Genomic DNA, 21977 nt, shown 5'->3' with positions numbered 1-21977 from the left:
ATCCTGGATGCAGTGCCTACGCTCGGGGACTTTCTTCTCAAGGGCTCTTTGGACAGCTCAAACCGCCTCTGACTTCCCTCATTAATGGAGGAGTTAAATTAAATAAAATCTTTGAGCACATGTTCGTTTTACATTTTCTTGAGAGTCACGATCTTACCTTTCACGTGTTCATTTGTAAGAACTATGCTGGCTCCAGGGGAGGAAGTGGACAGGTGGGAGCACCTGCTCTCATGCTCTCTGGAGCGCTTTCGAGGGCAGATGAGCTAGGTGCCGCACACCTGGTCTGCCTGAACAGATCCCCCTCTGGCCACACACCCAGTTCACTTGTCCCCGTCACTGGCCGTGCTCTCAAGCCTCAGCTTACCGAGAAGATGGGGGTTAAAACACCAAGCTGACCACAGCACGGTGTAGTCTGCATGGATGAGGGAATGGGAAAGGAAATGCTGGGGACTGACTCGGGGACCTGGGACCAAAACACTGACTTTCAGGGCTGCCTCCAGGCCTCGGCACTGCTGGACCCCGCGCCAACCCCAGGGGCTCTGGGACCTCACCTCCTGCTGGCAGAGGCCAGTCTCCTCCACTGGCCCGCCAAGTTGGTCTGCAGGGAGTGCAGGGAGGGCAGCTCGTTGGGTGTAAACGGGCGTGGGTGCTCTCGGACAAAGGCTGTGACTAGGGGACCCACAAGCTCCCAGTATTTCCCTGGAAAACTAGATTCCTGGACCCATTACCGTCCCCTTAGGTCTGTCTTTGCTGTGATTTGAAGTATTCCAGAAAATATCTGCAGCAATTCATTCCCATCTCCAAAAAACTAAAATGTTTATGATTGTCCAAATGCTTTTTATCTGTACAGAGAGGATAATGAAGCAAAAATGGTTTGGGGTCACGTGACAGAAAAAAATGGTGGTTAACAGTGTGAATCCAGAGAGAAACATTCATGAACATGCACAGGCTTGCCCTCTTGAGCGCCCACTCATGCAGCTCCTGGGGTGGCATGGGGGCCCCAGCTGAGCCCCAGCCGCTAACTGCCATCAGAATCAACTTCCCACCTGTGTCCCGAGCGACACCCAGGCAGAGGCCAAGAGCACACGCTCCCTGATTTCTTGTTTCTTATCATAAAATCACCACACATAATAATGACCTCTGGAACACAGGCTGAATTACAAGACTGCCCTGAATCACCCGTCTGAACGGGGCCGTAGGGGCCATTACTATGAAAGTGTGTACGACAGGCCGTGCGGTCAACGGAGAAATGCCGGAACCAAGCCATAGGAGCTGCTGGCTCTGGTCTCAGCCCTGATCCCGGAAAACCCCGCACGCCCCCTCATGTCAGCAGCTCTGATCTGGCTCCTGGTTTGCTAGCTCAGTGCGTGGAGAGGTATCGGGAATCAGCCTGCACCTGTGTGGAGGGGAGCAAAGCCCACAGACAAAGGCCCTGCGGCAGGGTGCGTGCGCAGATGCCCACCCAGAGGGGCTCCCTTCAGCGTGGGTGGGCGTGGGGCGCGCGGGCAGACGCCCACAGAGGACAGGACGGCGCGTGAGGGGCCACAGACACCATCAGGCATCGTGACGCCCCCCAGGAGGCGGTGCTGACAGAAGCGGCGGCTGCAGGCCTGTCCTCCAGTCATCCGCAGAATCCTCCACAGCGCTTCCTTCCCGCGGCACATGGCTCTTCGTCCGAACGGCAGACCCATGCTCCGTATGCCTGTTGCCATTTCAAAACCCTCAAACGAGGAGCTTGCTGACTTGAGAAGTAAATATGTGAGCAATTCCTTAAGTTCGGCTCCCTGCTTCACCAGCCCACTCAGGTGGGTCACATTTCTCAGCATGTTTCCTTGTGCTTGTAATGTTTTATGGACACGCTCGGTTGCCAATATCCTAGGCAATCTGCTCTCATATTAGAGGTTGTGTAGTCCAGCCTGTGGGCAGCATTTTCCTCTCTGCAAAGTCCCTGAGAAGCAAGACTCTGTTTGGATGCCTCTGATGACAGGGCACTCACTACTCCCCAGAATGGTCCATCCTACTTTTAAACAGCTCTGGGGGTCAGAACATCCTGGCCTTCTTTCTCTGTGGCTTCTGTTTCTGACTCAGCTCCGGACGCAGGTGCCTTGCACAGGATGGACGAGAGGGAGCCCCAAACCCACATGCTCTCACTCACCCCGACTTGGGAAAGTCTCTCTGCTTCGCGGGCTGGGTGCACCTGAGGTCTGAAGACAGCTTGGCTGGAAGAGAGACTTTAACTCCTTGCAAAGTGCATTTCCTCCCAGCTGTGCGAGTTCTATCTGGAGGAGCTAACCTTGCGTGGACCCCACGTGGTGACAGTCCCCAGCTCACAGCGGGCGGGGGGCGCTCACATGTTGCCCCACCTGCAGGTGACAGCGCGGGACAAGTGACCCCTAAATGCGGCTGGAATCAGAAGCTCTCCTGTTGGAAGGACACGATGTCTGGAACACAGGGAGTCGTGACTGAGGTAAACCTCCATGGACGGGTCACACTCCTGCGACTCAGGCTGCCTACGTAGATGTCACTTCCATTTCTTATATGGCACCAGCGAGAATGGCTGAGTCATCTTGAAATAAGCCAGCCACCAACCCCCTGTGGCCGGCTGGTAATCGCTTCCTCTAACTGAGCTTAAGGTGTCCACCCCTCTTCTACCCTGGAGGGAGGCTAACCGCACCCCTGGCCCCAGAGTGGACACTGGTCAGCAGACAGCGTTCCCCGACAAGCATGTTAATCCACGGGTTTCATGACCTAATCTGGCAAAATCAGACCCAAGGGGGGACGCTACGGTCATCCCACTGCTGGGGGAGAAGCGCCCTCCTCCAGGGAAGGTGAACAGAAGGCCGCTGCATCCACAACCAGGAGGAGAGGTGTTCTAAGCAAACACCTGAAACTCCAAGCTCAGTGGGGTGGACACGGGAAGAGCTGGTGCATCTGCGGGAAGCCCTGTTATCAGGACGGTTACAGCCCCAGTGCGTCGTAGCGCAAGGCGGGGGATTCCCGCCACTGTGGCCACAGGCAGCCGGCCGGATGCAGAGACTTGATACCGCATGTTGCGATGAAGAAAGAGATTTTCTGTTTTTCTTAAATTCTAAGAGCATATTGCTGGGATAAGTAAAAAAAAATTAGATGGATTGATGTGGACAAAATGTACAACATTTTGCACTTACAAAGCATTATGCGCACATGATGAATACATTTTTAGTAAGAAAGAAAAAACGGTGCTGACGTCCGTGTAAAACCATCTGAAGAATGTACAACATGACACCCGCCCTTGCACCTGAGCCCGGGGGGTGGTACAGCACACACAACCAGGGAAATTCTTCTGTTATTTTTGAAAGAGAGAGAGCAAGAGCGCGAGTGGTGGAGGGGGTGCAGCAGGAGAGAGAGAGAGAGAGAGAGAGAATCCCAAGCAGACTCCGCTGAGCGTGGAGCCCGACTCAGGGCTCAATCTCACACCCTTGAGATCAAGACCTGAGCCCAAACCAAGAGTTAGATTCTTAACCGCCTGAGCCCCCCACACGCCCCAACCAGGGAAGTTCTCCATTCAGTCGTGCGTGTGTAGGACACCTGGATTTCAGATGCCTGCGGGAGATTTGTAATATAAGTATGACTTAAAATATTATTAGTTTAAGAATGTCATTGAGCTAGAGCTGGGCAGGAGGCAAGCACCCAGCTTCTACAGCACTGAGCCCAGATAAGGTGCACTGAGAAACTACTGGGGAGAAACGTACCCTGAGTGTAAATCCAGACCTCTCTTTCAGAAATCCTTACAGAGAAGCACAAATAAGGAGATTAATGCAGGAAACCATCGGCCTGCAGCCTGCTGAACACAGAGAAGGAAACCAATGTCGTCCAAATCATAAACATGTAAACCTTGTCGAGCTTTAAAGCTGGGATCTGGGCTGGGGTCAAATCAAAGTCTGAACACAGGAGAGAAGCTGCTGAATCAGGCAGACACAGGACGGGGGTGGCAGCACTGACCAGTCGAGAAGCCCGCCTGCCCTGGGCCGCCTCTCGCACACGCCCCCCTCCTCTGCGCTGGAGGCAGCGTGTTGCAGGGGAGAACACGCTTCGGCACAGAGACACGGGGGGGGCTGGTCACTGGTCATGTGGCTCATCTCCGAGTGACATTGGAGGGGCCACTCAGTCCTTGCAAACGGAGTCTTCTCATCAGTGAAGGGAAAAAGAAAACAGTATCACATCTTGTTACTTTAAAAGATTAACAGTGCGTACAAACGGCACACTGCTTGGCACAGGGCACACATTAAAATTAACACAGTTTCCATAATGGCTCTGGTGTGCATACTCTAATCCTTAATTTACAGATTAAGTAAAGGTGTTTGGAGAACTATTTTGCCCACATTCACGGAGGGAGAAACAGGTCAGGCCAAGACTTGATCCACCACCTTCCAAAGGATATCCTCCTTCCTTCCCACCTCCGAGTCCAGAAAACCAAGGCTCTGGCACTGGACATCAGGACCTGGGGGCGAGGAAACCCCGTGGGATCGTGTCTTGGAAAGGCTCAAGTGGGTATGAGGATTCTCAGATTTGGGAGGCCTTGGGAGACCTTTCCCTCCTGCACAAGGAGATCCCACTCTCTCCAGGAGCACCCGTGGCACAATCTGGCCCATTATTCACAACACTGGATGGTCACCGTCACAACCACACTCATCCTCGCCCCCTCTACCCACGAAGAGATCCTCGTTGTCTTGATCCTGGATAATTGAAAATGCCTCCCCCAGAGCTTGCCGGGCACACTGCCCGCCATGTCCTAATCCAGACTTCACGTCCTCTCTTCTACAGACTGCCCCCTGGCCTTCTCCCTCCTTCCTACTTGCCCCAAGTACCAAGGACTCTGCAAAGGGAGAAGCCACTTCCTCTGGAGGGATTTCCGGCTATGAAAGCACAGTGCCCCCGAGCCCTGACCCCTTGCTCTGGACACAAGGAAGGGAGAAGAGAGAATGGAATCCACCCAGGATGGTTGGGACCCTCATTGTGTTATGACGGGCATGGGATGAGCGGGTCCTGCAGCCTCCCTCTACTGCGGAACATCATGGTGTGTCTCCTGGAGGGTGTCTCCCCCAGGGGCTCAGACGGCCCCCTGCCTGCAGCACAGCCGTGGACGCCGTGGACGCCGTGGAGTGATGCTTGCCTGAGGTAAGAACGTAAAGTTCACCTGGGCCAACAGGGGCTGTCACTCGCGCTCTGAGACTTCAGCTGCGTTCAAGGGGTCTGAGCTGCTCACAGCTGCTACGAGTCCGAGCAGGTCCCCGAGATCAGGGAGTCGGCGTTTGGTGCCTCAGGACCCTCCCACATCCGCCTGCAGCAAGCGGGTTACCGTGAGCTTCAGAACCGAATTCCAGGATGCCCAGCTCCACTCAAGAGGAGGGTCGCAGAAGAAACTGTGACGTTTGGTCTCCACAAAACATCTGAGTGTGACCTCACCACGCAGACCCACGGGTGGCGGTGACGCTTAGACACTCACAGGGAGGCCCCTGGGCCTGTGGCAGCCAGTGCACCAACCAGGAGAGCAGATGGCAACCCGGGATCTTCCCACTCCAAACACACGTGTCTGAGGGAGGGGCGGTCTTCCGCGGCTGAGCTCACAGCCTTAGGGTTACGGACATGAGGCCGGATGAGCCCAGCGCTGTCGGGTGGCTAAGTCCCCTCCCTGATGCATCACGTCACTGATTTCTTGCCTCTGGTTTGTAGGGTGGCCTCCCCGTGAAGGGGATCCTACTGTTCATGATGGTAAGGATTGAAATACCTTCTTCCTGACGCTTTCCATCGACACACATCCAAGCGTGTGAGTGATTCACCTGCTGTCCTGAGAAGGCCCAGTCTATATTCTCCTCTGGATCACTAAGACACAGAGGAGGGGCCACTGCGTGCTGTAACGTGACCATCATCTGGGTTTCTTTACAGCAAATTACTCACGCGCCGTCTGCCGAGAACAGTCTGTCGGAGCCTCGCTAAACAGGAACGTGGGTGTGCTGTCCCTTGAGCCCCGCGGAGGGAAGCAAGTGGCTCTCCCTGCACATTACATGTAGAGATGCAAAACCCCCTCACTCCTCCCCGTTGTGACCCCGTCAGCAGCCAAACACACTCACTTGGACCTGGTGACCCAGGGGAGCACCCTCGACTTTAAAAGATTCATTTCCTTCTGGAACAAATGCCGGAGCACCGAACTGCAAGGTGAGGCATCCACACAGGTTTCCCCTTAAAAGCCGGGAGTCGCTTACCCCGCTTCTCTGAACTTCCATGGAAGTAGCTCTTTGGAAAGACCTCTCCCACGCAGCCAGCTCACTTCCCAGCTCCACACTGAACAGGTGACTCTGGCCGTGGCCGACCAGGACACTGAAGCAGTAGGGCTGCGTGTCCTCAAGGCCATGAGGCCCCAGGCCGAAGTCCGCGTGCAGCCAGTAATCCTCAGCGAGCCAGAACTGGAAAGCAGAGTGGGTAGTGTGTTAGCGGGGGACGGGGGTCCCCACCAAGGGCTGGGACCCAACACTGCAGATGTCCCGGAGCCGCCAGGACTGGGACCTGGCTGCCAGCCCGCGGGGGACGGCTGTGACCCCGGCCAGCCACACCTGGGGGCACACTCAGGAGCAGGTTGTCCTCCAACATGGCTGCTGGGGAAACCAGCCCCAAATAAACACGACTTTAAGTAAATTACAGTCAAAAGCACCTTTCACTTAAAATTCTGGTAACCACAGCTGCTTCTTCAATGTTTCACTTGAAAAACAGAGATAAAGTCAGGAGACCTTCGTGCTCCAGTTCGGCATAAAGCCAGTGAACAATGAAAAGAACACGAACGCTAACCCCAAGTGACTGTGAGCTCCCAGGGCACCGCAGCGCCCCCCACCACCTAGCTCTGTCCCGAGGAAGAGGACCCCCTGCTCACGATACTTCAGAGGCTGCAGGACCAGGACCCTCACTCAGGATTGACAAATGTTAACCCAGCGCTCCTGACCACGCAGAATGAACGCTTTAGAGACACCTTCAAGAGCAAAGGTCAGAGCAGAGTGACCCTGAGGCTGCACTTCCTTCCTGAGTCCTTTCTGGACACAGGAGACGCCGCCAGCGGCTCGAGGCCGCGCTGGTCTCAGAGATCCGGTGCGCAGAGCTGTGGGCGGCAGGGCGGTGCCTGGCCGGTGTCTGCTCTCCCTGCCCATGTGGGCTGCCTGCCGGCCAGCAGCCACCCCTCCGACACGCCTTCCACGTGCACACAGGTGCACACTCACGCACACACACACAGGTGCACACACGTGCACGCACACTGGAGGACACACGAGCACACACACACAGGTGCACACGTGCACACACACTGGAGGACACGCGCACGCACACACAGGTGCACACATGCACACGCACACAGCACACTCGCGCGCACACACTGGAGGACACACGCACACGCACACACAAGTGCACACACATGCACACGCACACAGGACCACACACGAGTACACAGGTACACACTCACACACACACACACTGGAGGACAGACACACATGCACACGCAGCTGCACACACATGCACACGCACACAGGAGCACACACGTACACAGGTGCACACTCGCGCACACACACATTGGAGGACAGGTGCACGCACACACACTGGAGGACACGCGCATGCGTGCACAGCACACACACACACACTGGAGGACGCGCGCGCGCACAGGTGCACACTCGCGCACACACACACTGGAGATAACACGTGCATGCACACTGGAGGACACATGCACACGCGCACACAGGTGCACACATGCGCGCCCAGGTGCACACACGTGCACACACACTGGAGGACACGCGCCCGTGTGCACAGGTGCACACACGCGCACACACACACTGGAGGACACACGTGCACGTGCACACAGAAGCGCACGCCCCGACGTGCCCACATTGCCCTGCGCTGTTCCTCTGCGCGGGCTCAGCCAGAACCACCTTGTCCAGCGAAGGGGACGGAGGGCAGATGTCCTTGCCAGGGATGCCGGGCGGCCGGCGGGTCCGTGTTTACTGCCACTCAGGTGTGGGGGCGGGAATGACCCCAGCTGCCCAGGTGTGGGGGCTTCTCACTGTGATTTTGAGATATTTTGATCCAGGTGGGCCATCCAGCCAAACCAGACACACCCCATTCACACGCATGTTCAGTTAATTCCCCAAATGCACATGAACATGGTCGTTGGCCACATGCTTCTTATGCTCTCTGGGCACCTGTCTGCAGATCAGAGTGAGGGCTGATATGCGCAGGTGGCTCGTGGGCTCTGGGTCCGACTTCCTGCTGGCCGTGTGGACGTCTCTGTCTGTGCAGGACTGCCCGCCGTGCTGTCCGCCCGCGGCTGGTTCCCAGCAGCACGGATTCCTGCACAAGGCCAGACACCTCCTGCCTCAGGGGTTTGCGTGTGTGGGTGTGTGTGCGTGCGCATGGGTATGCGTGTGTGCGCATGTGCGTGTGCATGGGTGTGCACGTGGGCGTGCACATGGACGTGCATGTGCATGGGCGTGCGTGCACATGGGTGTGGGTGTGTGCGTGTGCATGGTTGTGCGTGTGTGCACGCACATGGGTGTGCATGCATGCGTGTGCATGGGTGTGCATGTGGACGGTGTGGCCTGTGCACCGTGCCTGCATTCCTCATTCGAAATGAACCTGGGAACACAGACTGCACCTGGATTTTGGAGCCCCTCCCGGGTCCTTCACTTCAGCCTGGGAAACAAGCCATTCAGTAAATAAAATGACATGTCATAAGCCAGGAATAGCAAGCACACTTTCAGAAATTCTGTCTGTAACTACTGAGTGTAACCATCAAAGACTGCTGACCAAACACGACACCCTCAGGAAGCGTCCGTCCAGCGAGGAGGTCAGTGGGACGGCCAGTCCCGTTCTCTCCTGTCGCTGGGATAACTGGGGAGCCCGTAGTTTCATAGGCTTGAGATCCGTCAAGACCTGAAACCTTCCTCTGCCAACTATTAGCTGTTGACCTCGGCCATTTACTTCTCTCTGAGCCTGTTTTTGAACTTTCAAATGCAGACCCGAGGAGGAGGCTGCACACACATCCTCAGCTCACACTACGTCATTACGGGTTTGCACAAAAGCACATTGTCTTTAAGGCAATGGTGAGCAGTGGGACGGTCAGTGTGAGCTAAGATCCAGCTCACATTAAATATTTTCACCCACATAGCAATTTGACTCTTTTGAATTACTTATTTAGAGCAATTCTGAGGAATTTCGAGGAGTAACGTGTTTACGACTCAAACCAGTGAGCTGAGCTCTGTATGTAAGAAATGGGAGGAACTAAAAATAGCTTTTGAACAACCTGAGATAGCCCACGACAGAACACGAAAGGATTTCAGAGATGTCTTTACTTTCTGTAACACAAACTGTTCAGCCTCACAACAAATAGTGTGCTATTAATGTGATGTAAGTGACCTTAATTCTCCATGTGTGGCTCATTCCCAGTGTTTTAGTAGCGCCTTTTTGAAATAATAACTCAGTCAATGTGAGGTCAGTGATTTGCTATGACACAGTTCAGGCTCCCCTAGACCCCTTCCCAGTCTCCTATCCACAGAGCATCTACATTAGAAAACCTAATTATAAATCCCTTTGAGATGCAAACCCTGTTAAGAGCCTGCTGCCAAGTCCACAGCCCAGGTTTCTTTCTTGGGGACCTGAAGCCTTCTCCTGGCAATGCAGACATCAAGGAACATGGTGCCCCTGACTTCAGGCCTCCATGCCAGGCAGGAGCCCCACATCCCACATCTCTGGGTCTGCTTCCACTTGCAAAACTAAAGCCTACCCAAAGAGAGAGACAGCTCACTTTTACTTTGGGTCCCACAGTTGGCCCAGGGTTCCTCTCCTGACCTGCCCCCCAGCTCTTAGAGACCCCCTGCCCTTTGCTGAAATGCAGCTGAGCCAACTGCAAAGTCTTCCCTGCTGTTCCCTGGAAGCTCTCCTCTGACAGGAGGGACTTCAGGACATTTACTCAGGACCCCCTTCCCTGGAAATCCCAACTACAGAAACCCACTGCTTTGCCGGTGATGGAGAGCAGGTTAGAAAACTCTTAAGACTTCAGAGAGATTCCTGAACATGATGCTTCCAACAAGTGAAATACAATAGGATATAAGATCAGCTGGAAGCCAAGCAAACCTGGGTCCTATCCAGCCTCCAGTGAGGTTCCGGGGAGTTACTTACCCTATGCTTCTGAGCTCTGAGCTGTGGGGGAAGATAATGAGGATCAGCTCAGAAGTAAATGGGGTGTTCAGCAAGGTTCCCGGAGGCATTCCCCAACAGCAGACATTACTATCTAGATCCTCTGCCAAACATATGAGTAAGCTTAAGTTTACTGAAAATTTTAAACTGAATATTCTTATGTTGAGAGGAAAATCCATCTACTTTCCTGCAGGATGATCCTCACTGTTGGACGGCACCTTTATTAGCCGCTCTCCAGGAGCTGTGCACAGTTTATGTCTCTTCTGCAACCAAAGCTGACCGATGCAATTTTCTCATCTATTTTCTAATGAGAGTTGAAATAGAGAACAAGAATCAGAAGAAGTAATCTAAGAAGTAATCTAAGAATCACTAATCAGTAATCTAAGAATCAGAAAAAGTAATCTTTAGAGAGAAAAAAGTCAGAAAAACAAAACTACAACTATGAAACTTAATTCCTGGACTGCATACTGATGACTGTCCTTGGAAATGGTCATTTTAAAACACTGTGCCCTGCATGCCAGTTCTTGGAATAATCATTCACTTACTTTACTCTTTGAAAGATTAATTAAATGCTTATGGATAATTTTAAGTGTATGTGTGCAGGATGATCTTCCACAACAATTAAAGGTGTGCACAAAAGGAGATACCATTTTTTGAGATCACTATTTAAGACTTCCAAATACATCACTTGACCTACAGAATACAACCTCCTTTTTAAAACTGTTAAGTGCTATAAAGTTGTCTTTACTGTTACCACTTGCACCCTGTAGGTTTGACCTCGTGCTGTAGCCGGTCTCCTGGCTAATTTAATGGTTTCATAATCGCTTCATAACAAGTGTACTGACGAAGACTTTCCCTCAGTCTTCCTGGGAAACAAGCTGGATAAAAACAGAAACGGTTGTCTGGTTTATTAATGAAGAACATCCACACAAAAGGATGATCCTCCGGAGATATCCCAATACCAAAACCACACCTCCGACATGTGGGAAGCCATATAAACAAGGTGATAAAAAGGCCAAAATGGGACAGTGAGGAGCCTTTATAAAAAAAAGATAAAAGACATTAGATCTTCCTATAAAATTCTTTTTTTGGAATATCGATGAATAAAAGTCTACACATAAGAATTGTCATGAGAACAGCTTCAACATAACATTAATTTTTTAGCATTTTGATGATGGTATTATGGGAATGTGTTTCTCTTGTGTGTATTACTACTACATGCAGCCTAAAATCCCAGATCTAAATTTAAAATTCTTTTTGAGGATATTTAAGGAGGCCAACCAAAATTTAAAACATTAAATTTTCATTCAAAACTTCTAATTTTTGATTAATGACTCCTTAGGGTCAACTTCTCAGACAAACACACTAACAATTCCATCAGGTATGTTTTTAACTTTTGACCTAGACACAGACTTCCTATTTGGATTTGCAGAGTTGAGAAGGAAACGGGGGGTTCTATGCAGGGGTCATAGCCCTCCTGCACTGGGACACAGGACAAACCCTTCCTGGCTTGTATTTCAGGCCTGTGCCTCATTTACCGTGGAGTCAAAGCTCTCCATCTGGGCTTCTTGCTGCTGGAAGAAATCAGTCCTTGATGGATATATCCCCAAATGAAGGGAGCTCCTAGCTGGTTGGACACAACTCCCAAACTCATGCCCCTGATAACGTGGTCAAGGCTTGCTGTTGGTCTTTTCAGAGGAAGTCTAGAGCTAGCCTTAATCACAGTGTATATGACTCACTTCTGAGAGCTCAGTGAAGCCCACAGGTCGACCAGACATCCCCACCCTGCACACGGGCCTCGGCAGCAACAAGCACAGTCCGGCCAGTGCAGTCCGCTCCCTGTCACGTATGGTGGGCATCGCCTGGTCTCCGCCCGCATGTATACGTCTACATATCATATATATGCTATCATGTATGTCACGTGTCATATGTTATACATACGTTTAGTGCCCTGCTCTAACCACAGAATACGGCAGAAATGATGGGTTGTCTCTGATGGAGCGCGCCAGCAGGCTAGGGTCAGAGGGCAGCCTCCAGCAAGGCGCCGCGCCCTCCAGTCCAACATCTTCCAGCAACCAAATTCCCCTGTGCTGCGTTTGGCCAGGACCACAGAGCATAGGCTGAAATCCTGATTCACCTTGTGCGCAACAGTGAGACGGATGACGCCTGGCCCCCAGGGGCTGGGATAATGCGTGTCGTTCTATACATCTAAGTGTTTGGGTTGTTTGTTTCCCAGAAATAGATCACCAACCCAGAGGCAGTTCTCTCTCTCTGGGACTTTAATTTTCATGCATGAACTAATAATTGAGCGAATGAGTTTCAACTACTGCAGAAAGGTAAGTGAAGAGGAAACATGTGAAGGCGATATAAGTAAATATTAGGATCACTAGTGGCATTATAACCAATTAATACTCTCACGGCTTTGTTAAGAGTGTTAGTCCAACAACACCTCTGATCACTGAGGTTCTATCTAGCTTAATATCTAATGACTCAAAGGGATGTGTTAGTGCAATAAAATGGTGTTTATTTACAAGTACTTGTCAAGCCGCAAACACTGCCTGGCACGCACTAGTAGTTTTGAGATTTAGATGCATATTAACATCACCATGGAAGCCTAAAGAATGAAGACAGATGTCTGGGCCACATCTCATACAAAATGGAATCTTTAGCTCTGTGTTAAAGCTCCCGCCAGGTGACTTCTGTAGGACAGGACGGAGTCACCGGCAGCACACTGCCCCGGACTGCGGTGCTGGTGAGTCCCAGCTCCTAGGACGCACTGGACTGGAAGGGACCTCACATATGCCCGGGAGGCTGTGCTGAGTGAGGACTTCACTACGGCCAGAGCGACAGCATCACACTGAATTAACACAACCCTGCAGAGAGGATCGTACAATAGAGAATACCAGTACTGCTTTCATTCTGCAGATGACGTAACTGAGGCGTAAAGAAATCAAATAAAATTTCAAGGGGTGGAGTCAGCCCGTCGAACTCTAGAGCACGCGCTTCACACACAACCACAAACCCTTGGTGGTACTCAACCATCCCCCCGCTGCCTGTATGCTGTGGGCCGGCCTGATCTCAGTGGTCTGCACGTGGGGGGCTGAGGACAGTTGCCTGCGACTCTGCCCCCACGACCTGTGGTGACAGCCCTGGGTTCTCCCTGAGCAGCAACCGGAGGCCAGACACACGGCCTCCCAACCAGCCTGGGCACAAGCCACAGCTGGGAGCAGGCCTGGGCCCACCGCAACTGCCCCCAGGCCACCAGGGAGGGGTGGGACTGACTCCCCCAGGGACCATCTGCCTTCACCTGAGCCGGCTCAGTGACCAGGACTGACTTTCTTCCCCTCATTTTCCATCTCAGGTTCCACTTCCCAACCTTTTTGTATAATTTAGTGTTTTAAAGAATTCTCTACTAGCCTGAGATCTGCTAAAAGTCCACCAGTGGGATAACTGTGTCTCTGAGGCTTGTGCAACTTGATGGAATCCACATTCACCCAGTTGCCTTCATCTCCAATCTAGCAACACATGACCACTGCAAGCAAGCAGGAGTCCCACCAGGACTCACGGGAAGCCCTGACCCTCGCCCCCAACCCCACATGCCCCGGGGGAGGCGTCAGCCCAGCAGAAACTGAGAACTGATTCTGCTGCAATGGATTCACTACTTTGGAAGTATTCAACTAAACTGGATGATACAAAAGCTTGGGATGCATGTTACAGGTAACACTTTGCCCTTCCTTAGCCAGTGAGTGCTTTCCCTATAATAGCAGGCAACTATTTGATTAGCCATTCTGGCCAGCTCAGTGGCTGATAAGAAAGCTGTTAGGACTCAGGTTTTTATCTGATATATTAAAAACAATGACAAGGACAATAATAACCAAAGATTCTGGAACACCTTACTGTAAGTGGAGGCAACTAAAATACCCTCTCTCCAGCACACGTGCACATACACACTTGTGCACACACCATCCATCCACCCACCCACCCATCTGCCCGCCCACCCATCCACTCACCCATCTACCCACCCACCCATCCACTCTTCCATCCATCCACCCATCCATCCATCTGCCTACCGACCCACCCATCCACCTTCATGAACAACAGGATGGCAACTGTGAGGATGCGAAAATGGGATGAATACAGAAGATTTTCAGGTTATCTTACTACTCCAGTGGACTCTTTGAACCCAAAGGCACATCTTATTTATATGAAAGCACTCATGTGCAAAGAACACCTACCTTGTGAAGTTTAAATAGTACCTCACAGAGGTTGTAGGTTTTTTCTGCTTGTACCCAGTCTAATGTGCTAACCTGTAAGAAATATAAAACATACACATAAACCACAAGCGTTCTCCTACTATGTGAGATAATGGGCATGTCACTTCAGTGTAGGGTGTACGCACACATCAAACTACCTCGTTGTACACTTTAGAGGTACTGCGGTTTTGTCAATCATACCTCAGGAAAGATGGAAAGATTGTTAAGTATACATGGAAACAAACATGCTACTTTTAATTGGAAAATTGTAAACATTTACAGCAATGGAGTGAGTCTTTACCTTAATTAAATTCGAAGCCGTGAGTAGGATGGTAGGAACACTAAACCTTCACGTGGCCGTGGATTTGAGTCACCTGTGCTCACCTCCGTTGGGGCACAGCACAAGCTGGTAAGGTAGGGGCTCATCTATCACACGCATTCAGGTACAGCTGCAGAATTCATTTTGGATTCTACACTGACTCAGACTGACACTGAATTCAGGAGGAATTTTAGGTCAAATTTAGAGAACTTAGGAGGGTGACCAGTTTGTGTGTGAGCGTGCGTGAGTCTGTGTGTTTGCTGGAATGTGACCTGAAGTGTGTGTGTCCAGTCTTGTGATTTAGGACTAAACTCACTAGTCTGTTCCATTCCAGGAATAATACAAACTTATTAGCTCATCAATTTAACTGAACATGTTTTTGATTGGCCTGACATTGCGTTTTACAACTATTTTAATGATAATAATGATCAAATCATCTGATTTTTTTTAAAGATTTTATTTATTTGACAGAAAGAAAGAGAGAGAGTGTGTGCATACACAAGCAGGGGGAGCAGCAGAGGGAGAGGGAGAAGCAGACTCCCCATGAGCAGGGAGCCGGATGTGGGACTCGATCCCAGGACCCTGAGATCATGACCTGAGCCGAAGGCAGAGGCTTCACCGACTGAGCCACCCAGGTGTCCCAAATCATCTGATTTTTGAGTGCTGTTTTATGGCTGACAATTCACGTTCGCATGTATGATCTCTACACTAGAATATTTCACACATAAAATCTGAAATGGTCAACACTGTAACAAATTTGGTTTTTATTGCTCACCCTGCACTTACTTTCCAGCCATTAAACATACAAATAAAAAATGAAACTAATCACGGTTCACGGTGTCTTTGAAATGTTGGAAGTACCTGATGTACTAAGTGGTGACCTTCTTGAAATCGTTCCGCTATAGAAACACCGGGAGGCAACCAGGCATTTCAAACCCATCACCTCGGAACATTTCACCGAAGAGTTAATGACACAAGAATCACAGGGACATGTGGCCACTTAGTATCAACTGACCCAGAGTAAGTCCTTACTCCTGTGATTAAAAATGCGAAAGGTAGAATACAACAGCTACAACGGCAAGAAGGTCAGTTAGAGTGATAACTGGAAGGTGATTTGGGGTACAGTGGAGCTTGGAGGCTGCAGGATGCATGTGGACACAATTTTTAACTTTTCCAGTTACAACAATGCTGCTTATTTTTGAAGAATCATGAAAATACAAAGAAAAAAATTACATTATTCAGAACGTTCCCCCTTATTAGCTTCCTCGCTGCTGGGACCTGGCACCATAGAGGCTCACGTCAGTGTGTGGGTTTGCCGTCCTCAAGCTTTGCCACATGAACGCTTCTCTGATTCAGAAAAAGCACAAAGTATTCCTGCTTTTGTTTGACGCAAATTACCTCCAAAATATCCATGATGCCCTTCGGGCTCCTTTCACCTTTTTTAAATTAGTTATAACTCTGGAAACTGTCTGGGCTGTGCCAACCCAACACTAAACCCAACCATCTCACAGGCTGGAATGATTTAGGACACGGTTGTTCCCGGGACAACAAGATCAGCATCTACTAAATTAGTAAAGTGAAAAATTATATACCAGTGTGTGTATCCACATATATACGTGTAATTAGAAGGTAAATATAAAGTTCAAAATTAGAGGTTTGGAGGACAGCGGTCAGTGATGGGATGAAATTTCTGAAGCAGACATTCCTAGAGTTTTGAACTAAACCTGAGCACAGCCAGGAATCCCCTGCGAAGCCCGTTACAAGGCATGTTCCTGGCACCACCTGATTCAGATTTAGCAAGTGTGGCGTGGGGCTCAGAGATCTTGACTTTCAAGTAAATTTATTATTGATGTATTAAAAAGGGCTCTTGAATTATGAGGCCATGTGACCCAGCAGCATCAGCATTACCTGGGAGCTTGCTAGAAATGCAGAATCTCAGGTCCCACCCCAGCCCGACCTGATCAGAACTTTGTCTTAAAAATATGCGCCGGTGATGACTCTGTTGTGGTGAGGTCTTAAGAGAACAATCCAAGGGTAAAAAGCCTGACCCCTTTTACAAGGAAAGGCAGACAGACAGACGGTAGGGGGGAGGAAGGATGGAGAGTGAACTAGGAAAACCTTATTTACACAGAGATGCATATTCAGTCAGAACTCCTTGCTTTGCAAACTAGATGCTCCCTGACGTAACCTCCTTACATCAGAGGTCCTCAGATGCAGCCAGCGTGAGCAATGTGCACGGTTTCTCAGGAGGGCTAAGATCTCCTGATAGTGAGAGAGGGATGCAGACTGGCATTCGGAGCCATCACCACACCTGCCTGTCTCTGGATAAATGCTTCCAGGGGACGGGGATGGGATGTGATCCCTTGATCCTTACACTCATTCCTGATGACTCAGAAATCAGGAAAAGGAAAAACGATCCATGCTGACACCTCAATTTTTCCAGCCAGCTGGCAACGAAAAGGGGATGATCAGAGTGAACATTTGTAACCACATGCCACTGCTACTTTTCCCAAGTCATGAGAGTTAACAGTTTCTATTTTATGCGACCATATTTGACTTGAAATGTTGCAGAAATTTTAGACTATAAGATGTAATATCTTGGCGTCTTTTGATATTATTGTGGAACACTTTCAGTGCAGCCCCAGAGGTGACACAGAATAATTCTGTATTTGATATACAACTGTCTAATATTTCTTCAGTCTACAAATCTTCAATTAAATTATTTCTTTTCAGGTAAAAAAATTAAATGATAGAATATATTTGCCTAATTGACATTCTTAAAATTGCCTCTAGTATTTCCTGCATGTCCACAGGTAACGGCTACATAATTTATATGTTAGTGCTGTAAGATGCTATAAAATTGACTGTTATTAACACATTTTAATGATGTTTGAAAACATGAGTAGCTCACGTTTTCTCAGATTCCAATTTGCAAGTCAGAAATAACAGGCTGGCAGGAAGAAGAGCAGAATGATGAGAATTATCCTGGCTTTAATCCACACTTGGGAGCACCTCCCAGAGCCTGGGAGTCCTGGGCCAGCCCCCACCTCTGGGTTCTGCTTCCTCTGCACCGGACGCCCACCCGAGATGGAAAATGCTGATGGCCCTCCCCTCCCCCGTCTCTCTTCCAGCCCTCTGTCCTTCTTTTCCCTCTTTTGCTTCAATGTCATCCCTTTGCCTCGTCTTGATGGAGCTCAGAAACCATCCTGGAGTATAGGACTTTCTCTTTCAGCTCTTCCTAAATTATTTGTCAGAGAATCTTTGGACCTTCTGAAAATGTATTCAAGTATTCTGACTTGAAGTGTTGAGACACAGGCTCTGTGAGTGTGGTCAGGCTTTCTGAGCAAAATCCCCTGGGAGGAAGGTTGGATAAGTGGGTACAGAGATAGTGACTGGTCAGGGACATTTGCCTTCTGGAGCGATCTGGTCTCATTCCACAGGGTGATGAGCAGCAGCCTCTCCTCTCCCAAGAGAGCCCTTGTTTATACGGCCAGTGAGGTACAGTCTCTCTCTTGTGCCACGGGTGCCCTCCCTTCTCAAACCTCTGTCCGTGCAGAGCACGTCGGTGCTCGCTGCACCGCCTGGGGGGTCCGCGCCCAGAAACGGGCCCGAAGATGTGCGGTGAGTCACTAGTAGTCTGTCTCAGATTCAGAAACCTCATGTTTTATGTCACCATAGCATAAATAAATACACAGACATTAAAAACTTCACATATGGTTGTTACAGATTTGGGCAAAGTAGAAATTGTTATTGGCAAATTGTCACCAGCTCCAGGATACAACGTCCAAGGTCTGACTCAAATTATCTGTAAATATTTAGGAATAAATTCACTTGCCATATTTCGTGTATTGCTTTTAAAAGGAGAAGTTGCTAAATACTAATAGCAAAATTCCATGTTAAATTTAAATGTTTCAGAGTTTTCAAACATAGTTATGAATATACAGATGCATTGATTTCCATTGATTTCCATGTAGACCAACGGAGCAGAGTAGAGAGCCCAGGTGTGGACCCTCAGCTCTACGGTCAAATAATCTTGGACAAGCAGGAAAAAACATGCAGCGGAAAAAAGACAGTCTCTTCAATAAATGGTGCTGGGAAAGTTGGACAGCCACATGCAGAAGAATGACACTCGACCATTCTCTAACACCATTCACAAAGATAAACTCAAAGTGGATGAAAGACCTCAATGTGAGGCAGGAATCCATCAGAATCCTAGAGGAGAACATAGGCAGTAACCTCTTTGTCATCGGCCACAGCAACTTCTTTCAAGATACATCTCCAAAAGCTGGTGAAACAAAAGCAAAAATGAACTTTTGGGACTTCATCAAGATAAAAAGCTTCTGCACAGCAAAGGAAACAGTCAACACAACAAAGAGGCAACCCACAGAATGGGAGAAGATATTTGCAAATGACACTACAGATAAAGGGCTGGTATCCAAGATCTATAAAGAACTTCTCAAACTCAACACCCAAAAAACAAATAATCAAGTCAAAAAGTGGGCAGAAGATATGAAAAGACACTTCTCTGAAGAAGACATACAAATGGCTAACAGACACATGAAAAAGTGTTCATCATCATTGGCCATCAGGGAAATCCAAATCAAAACCACACTGAGATACCACCTTACACCAGTTAGAATGGCCAAAATGGACAAGGAGAGAAACAACAAATGTTGGAGAGGTTGTGGAGACAGGGGAACCCTCTTACACTGTTGGTGGGAATGCAAGTTGGTACAGCCACTTTGGAAAACAGTGTGGAGGTTCCTCAAAAATTTAAAAATAGAGCTGCCCTGTGACCCAGCAATTGCACTCCTGGGTATTTACCCCAAAGACACAGATGTAGTGAAAAGAAGGGCCATATGCACCCCAATGTTCACAGCAGCAATGTCCGCAATAGCCAAACTGTGGAAAGAGCCGAGATGCCCTTCAACAGATGAATGGATAAAGAAGATGTGGTCCATATATACAATGGAATATTACTCAGCCATCAGAAAGGATGAACACCCAACTTTTACATCAACATGGGTGGGCCTGGAGGAGATTATGCTAAGTGAAATAAGTCAGCAGAGAAAGTCAATTATCACATGGTTTCACTTATCTGTGGAACATAAGGAATAGCGTGGAGGACACTAGGAGAAGGAAGGGAGAAATGAGGGGAGGGGGTGGGGGACGGGTTGGCCCGGTGGTGGGCATGAGGGAGGGCACGTGCTGCGTGGAGCGCTGGGTGTTACACGAGAACGTGGATGGTGGATCCCCACATCAAACACCAGTGATGTGCTGTACGGTGACCGACATAATAAAATAAAACAAAAAGAATATACAGACGCAGGTCCGCAGTGTTTACCATGAGCCTGTGGGACGTGCCCCTGTCCCCACGGAGGACACTGTGGACTCGAGGGTGACCAGCACTCCCCCAGTTGCCCAGACAGCACAGGCAGGCTCAGCTTACCGCCTACAGCTCATGAGAAGCAGTTCACAGCTTATTCCACAAAACCACTCTTTCCCTAGTGTTTTCAGAGTGAAACTTCTTCCTTGTCTTATAAAAGCTCTCCAGTCCCCTTTTAAAAGTACGCCTTTGTTATTTTGAATAATGCATGAAAATGATTCGTTTAAACTGGCATCATAATGTTAAGTAATGGTAAAGTTTGCTTTTTTTTTTATTTAAAAAGTTAGCATGTTTCTCATTGTGCATAAGGAGCTTGGAAGTCACTGCTCTTATGTAACAAGGGAAAACCTGAACAGACGCTTCCCGGATCCATAAGGGAGGACACAGGGCACACCGTGGCCCCAAGACAGGTCAGCACAGCCTCCCAGAGCAGAGCCTGGGTAGTGGAGTCCACTGCGGGGATCCACACTAGCAGGAAAACCACTGTCATTAGCAGACTGCTGGGGGCTCAGTGTGGGCCACCCCAAGTTAAAAACTGCAGGGCGACCCAATCACGGGGTCGGGGAGGCCCCACGACACTGTGAGATTTACCTCCAGGAGCTCAACCAGGTCCCACAGAAAACACTGGGGAAAAGTCCCGTTGGAGCCTTCTGAAATACCCCAGAGCACCGTTCTTCCCAAGAACCTCGGGGAGGCGGGTTAGCCAGAGCCACCCCTGCTGGGGTTTCATCAGAGCCTCGCTGCCCCGGAGAAGAACAATACCAAGTCCAGCCCCTCAGCCAGCCTGTCCCACAGAAGGGGGGAGAAAACCCTGAGGGCCTTTCGTGAGGTCCAGAGTGCAGGGGCTCAGGCTCACGAAGGACAGAGACGTCATCACGGGACCACAGAAGGACTACACACACCCGCTGTTTCTACCCAGAGCATCGTGTCCGGCGGCCAAGAAAATCAGCTGCCAAGAGAACTACGCCCTGGCCTATCACTTCCCAGGAAATTACTGTGTGGACTCTGACGTGCGGATTCCAACGTATGTTTGGAAATGGGTGTGAAACTCTGTCCTACAGCATCACATACACACGGAATGGCAGAAAGAGCCATGAAGGTTTGCTTTCATTTTCTGACTTTGACATTTTTGTGTTCCAGATTTTTTCTTGGTCTCTACCTAACTCCTGGACACGCAAACCCAACAGGGACACAAAAGTTTTCAAAATACTCAATTTTAATGGTAAAATATTTACATACCTGTTTTTTGCATCTAATTAAAGTAGAAAGGGAGCTGCTACCATTTCTACCTTAAAAGATGTGAACTCTTGAAAATCTTTCCAAAGGTCTGGGAATGGAGCATCCACATCCCATGGAGAAATCACAGTGCAGAACTGTGGGCAGGGAGTGCGCCACAGGCCATGCCTTCTCTCTGCACCTGGATCCAGCCTGCTACACCTGCTGTCACCCCTTCCCTTTGAACCACAAAGGACTGAACACTCCTAAGTAGACTGTCTTTGCTGTCTTGTGGAATTTGCTCTTTGTTATTTACGGGTTTCAGCCAGGAAACACTTCGAGATTTCTTGGCTTACTCTCCCCATCCCCCAAAAAACCTAAAGTGTTGATTTTTCCTTTATATTCTCTTTAGAGAGAATTTGATGGCATTTCCAAACACACAGCACAACCACTAGGCTTTACTACCTGCCAATACTTATATTATGGATTATTCAACCAATAGTCAAAGAGCATCTTCTTTGTGATCACAGAAAATACCGAGTGCGCTTCTAGCATTTCATCAGTACAGACAACTCCCACATAAATCACCTTATTTTAA

General features: G+C 49.5%; 1 protein-coding gene across 6 annotated transcripts in view; it reads right to left on the bottom strand.

Annotated features, from left to right (window-relative positions):
* The window catches only part of SNTG2 (syntrophin gamma 2), a 218882-nt gene that overhangs the window by 46022 nt on the left and 150883 nt on the right, over positions 1-21977 (bottom strand). For all 6 annotated transcript variants that reach the window (XM_078055883.1, XM_078055885.1, XM_078055884.1 and 3 more), the window contains 2 exons: positions 14442-14513; positions 6243-6443 (listed from right to left, as the gene is read on the bottom strand). In XM_078055883.1, the coding sequence (XP_077912009.1) occupies positions 6243-6443; positions 14442-14513 (273 nt within the window). The remainder of the gene's footprint in view (positions 1-6242; positions 6444-14441; positions 14514-21977) is intronic.

The sequence above is a fragment of the Halichoerus grypus genome, chromosome 10 (genome assembly GCF_964656455.1).
Source record: "Halichoerus grypus chromosome 10, mHalGry1.hap1.1, whole genome shotgun sequence".
Taxonomy (NCBI): Eukaryota; Metazoa; Chordata; class Mammalia; order Carnivora; family Phocidae; genus Halichoerus; species Halichoerus grypus.
This window is presented reverse-complemented; position numbering and strand designations above follow the sequence as displayed.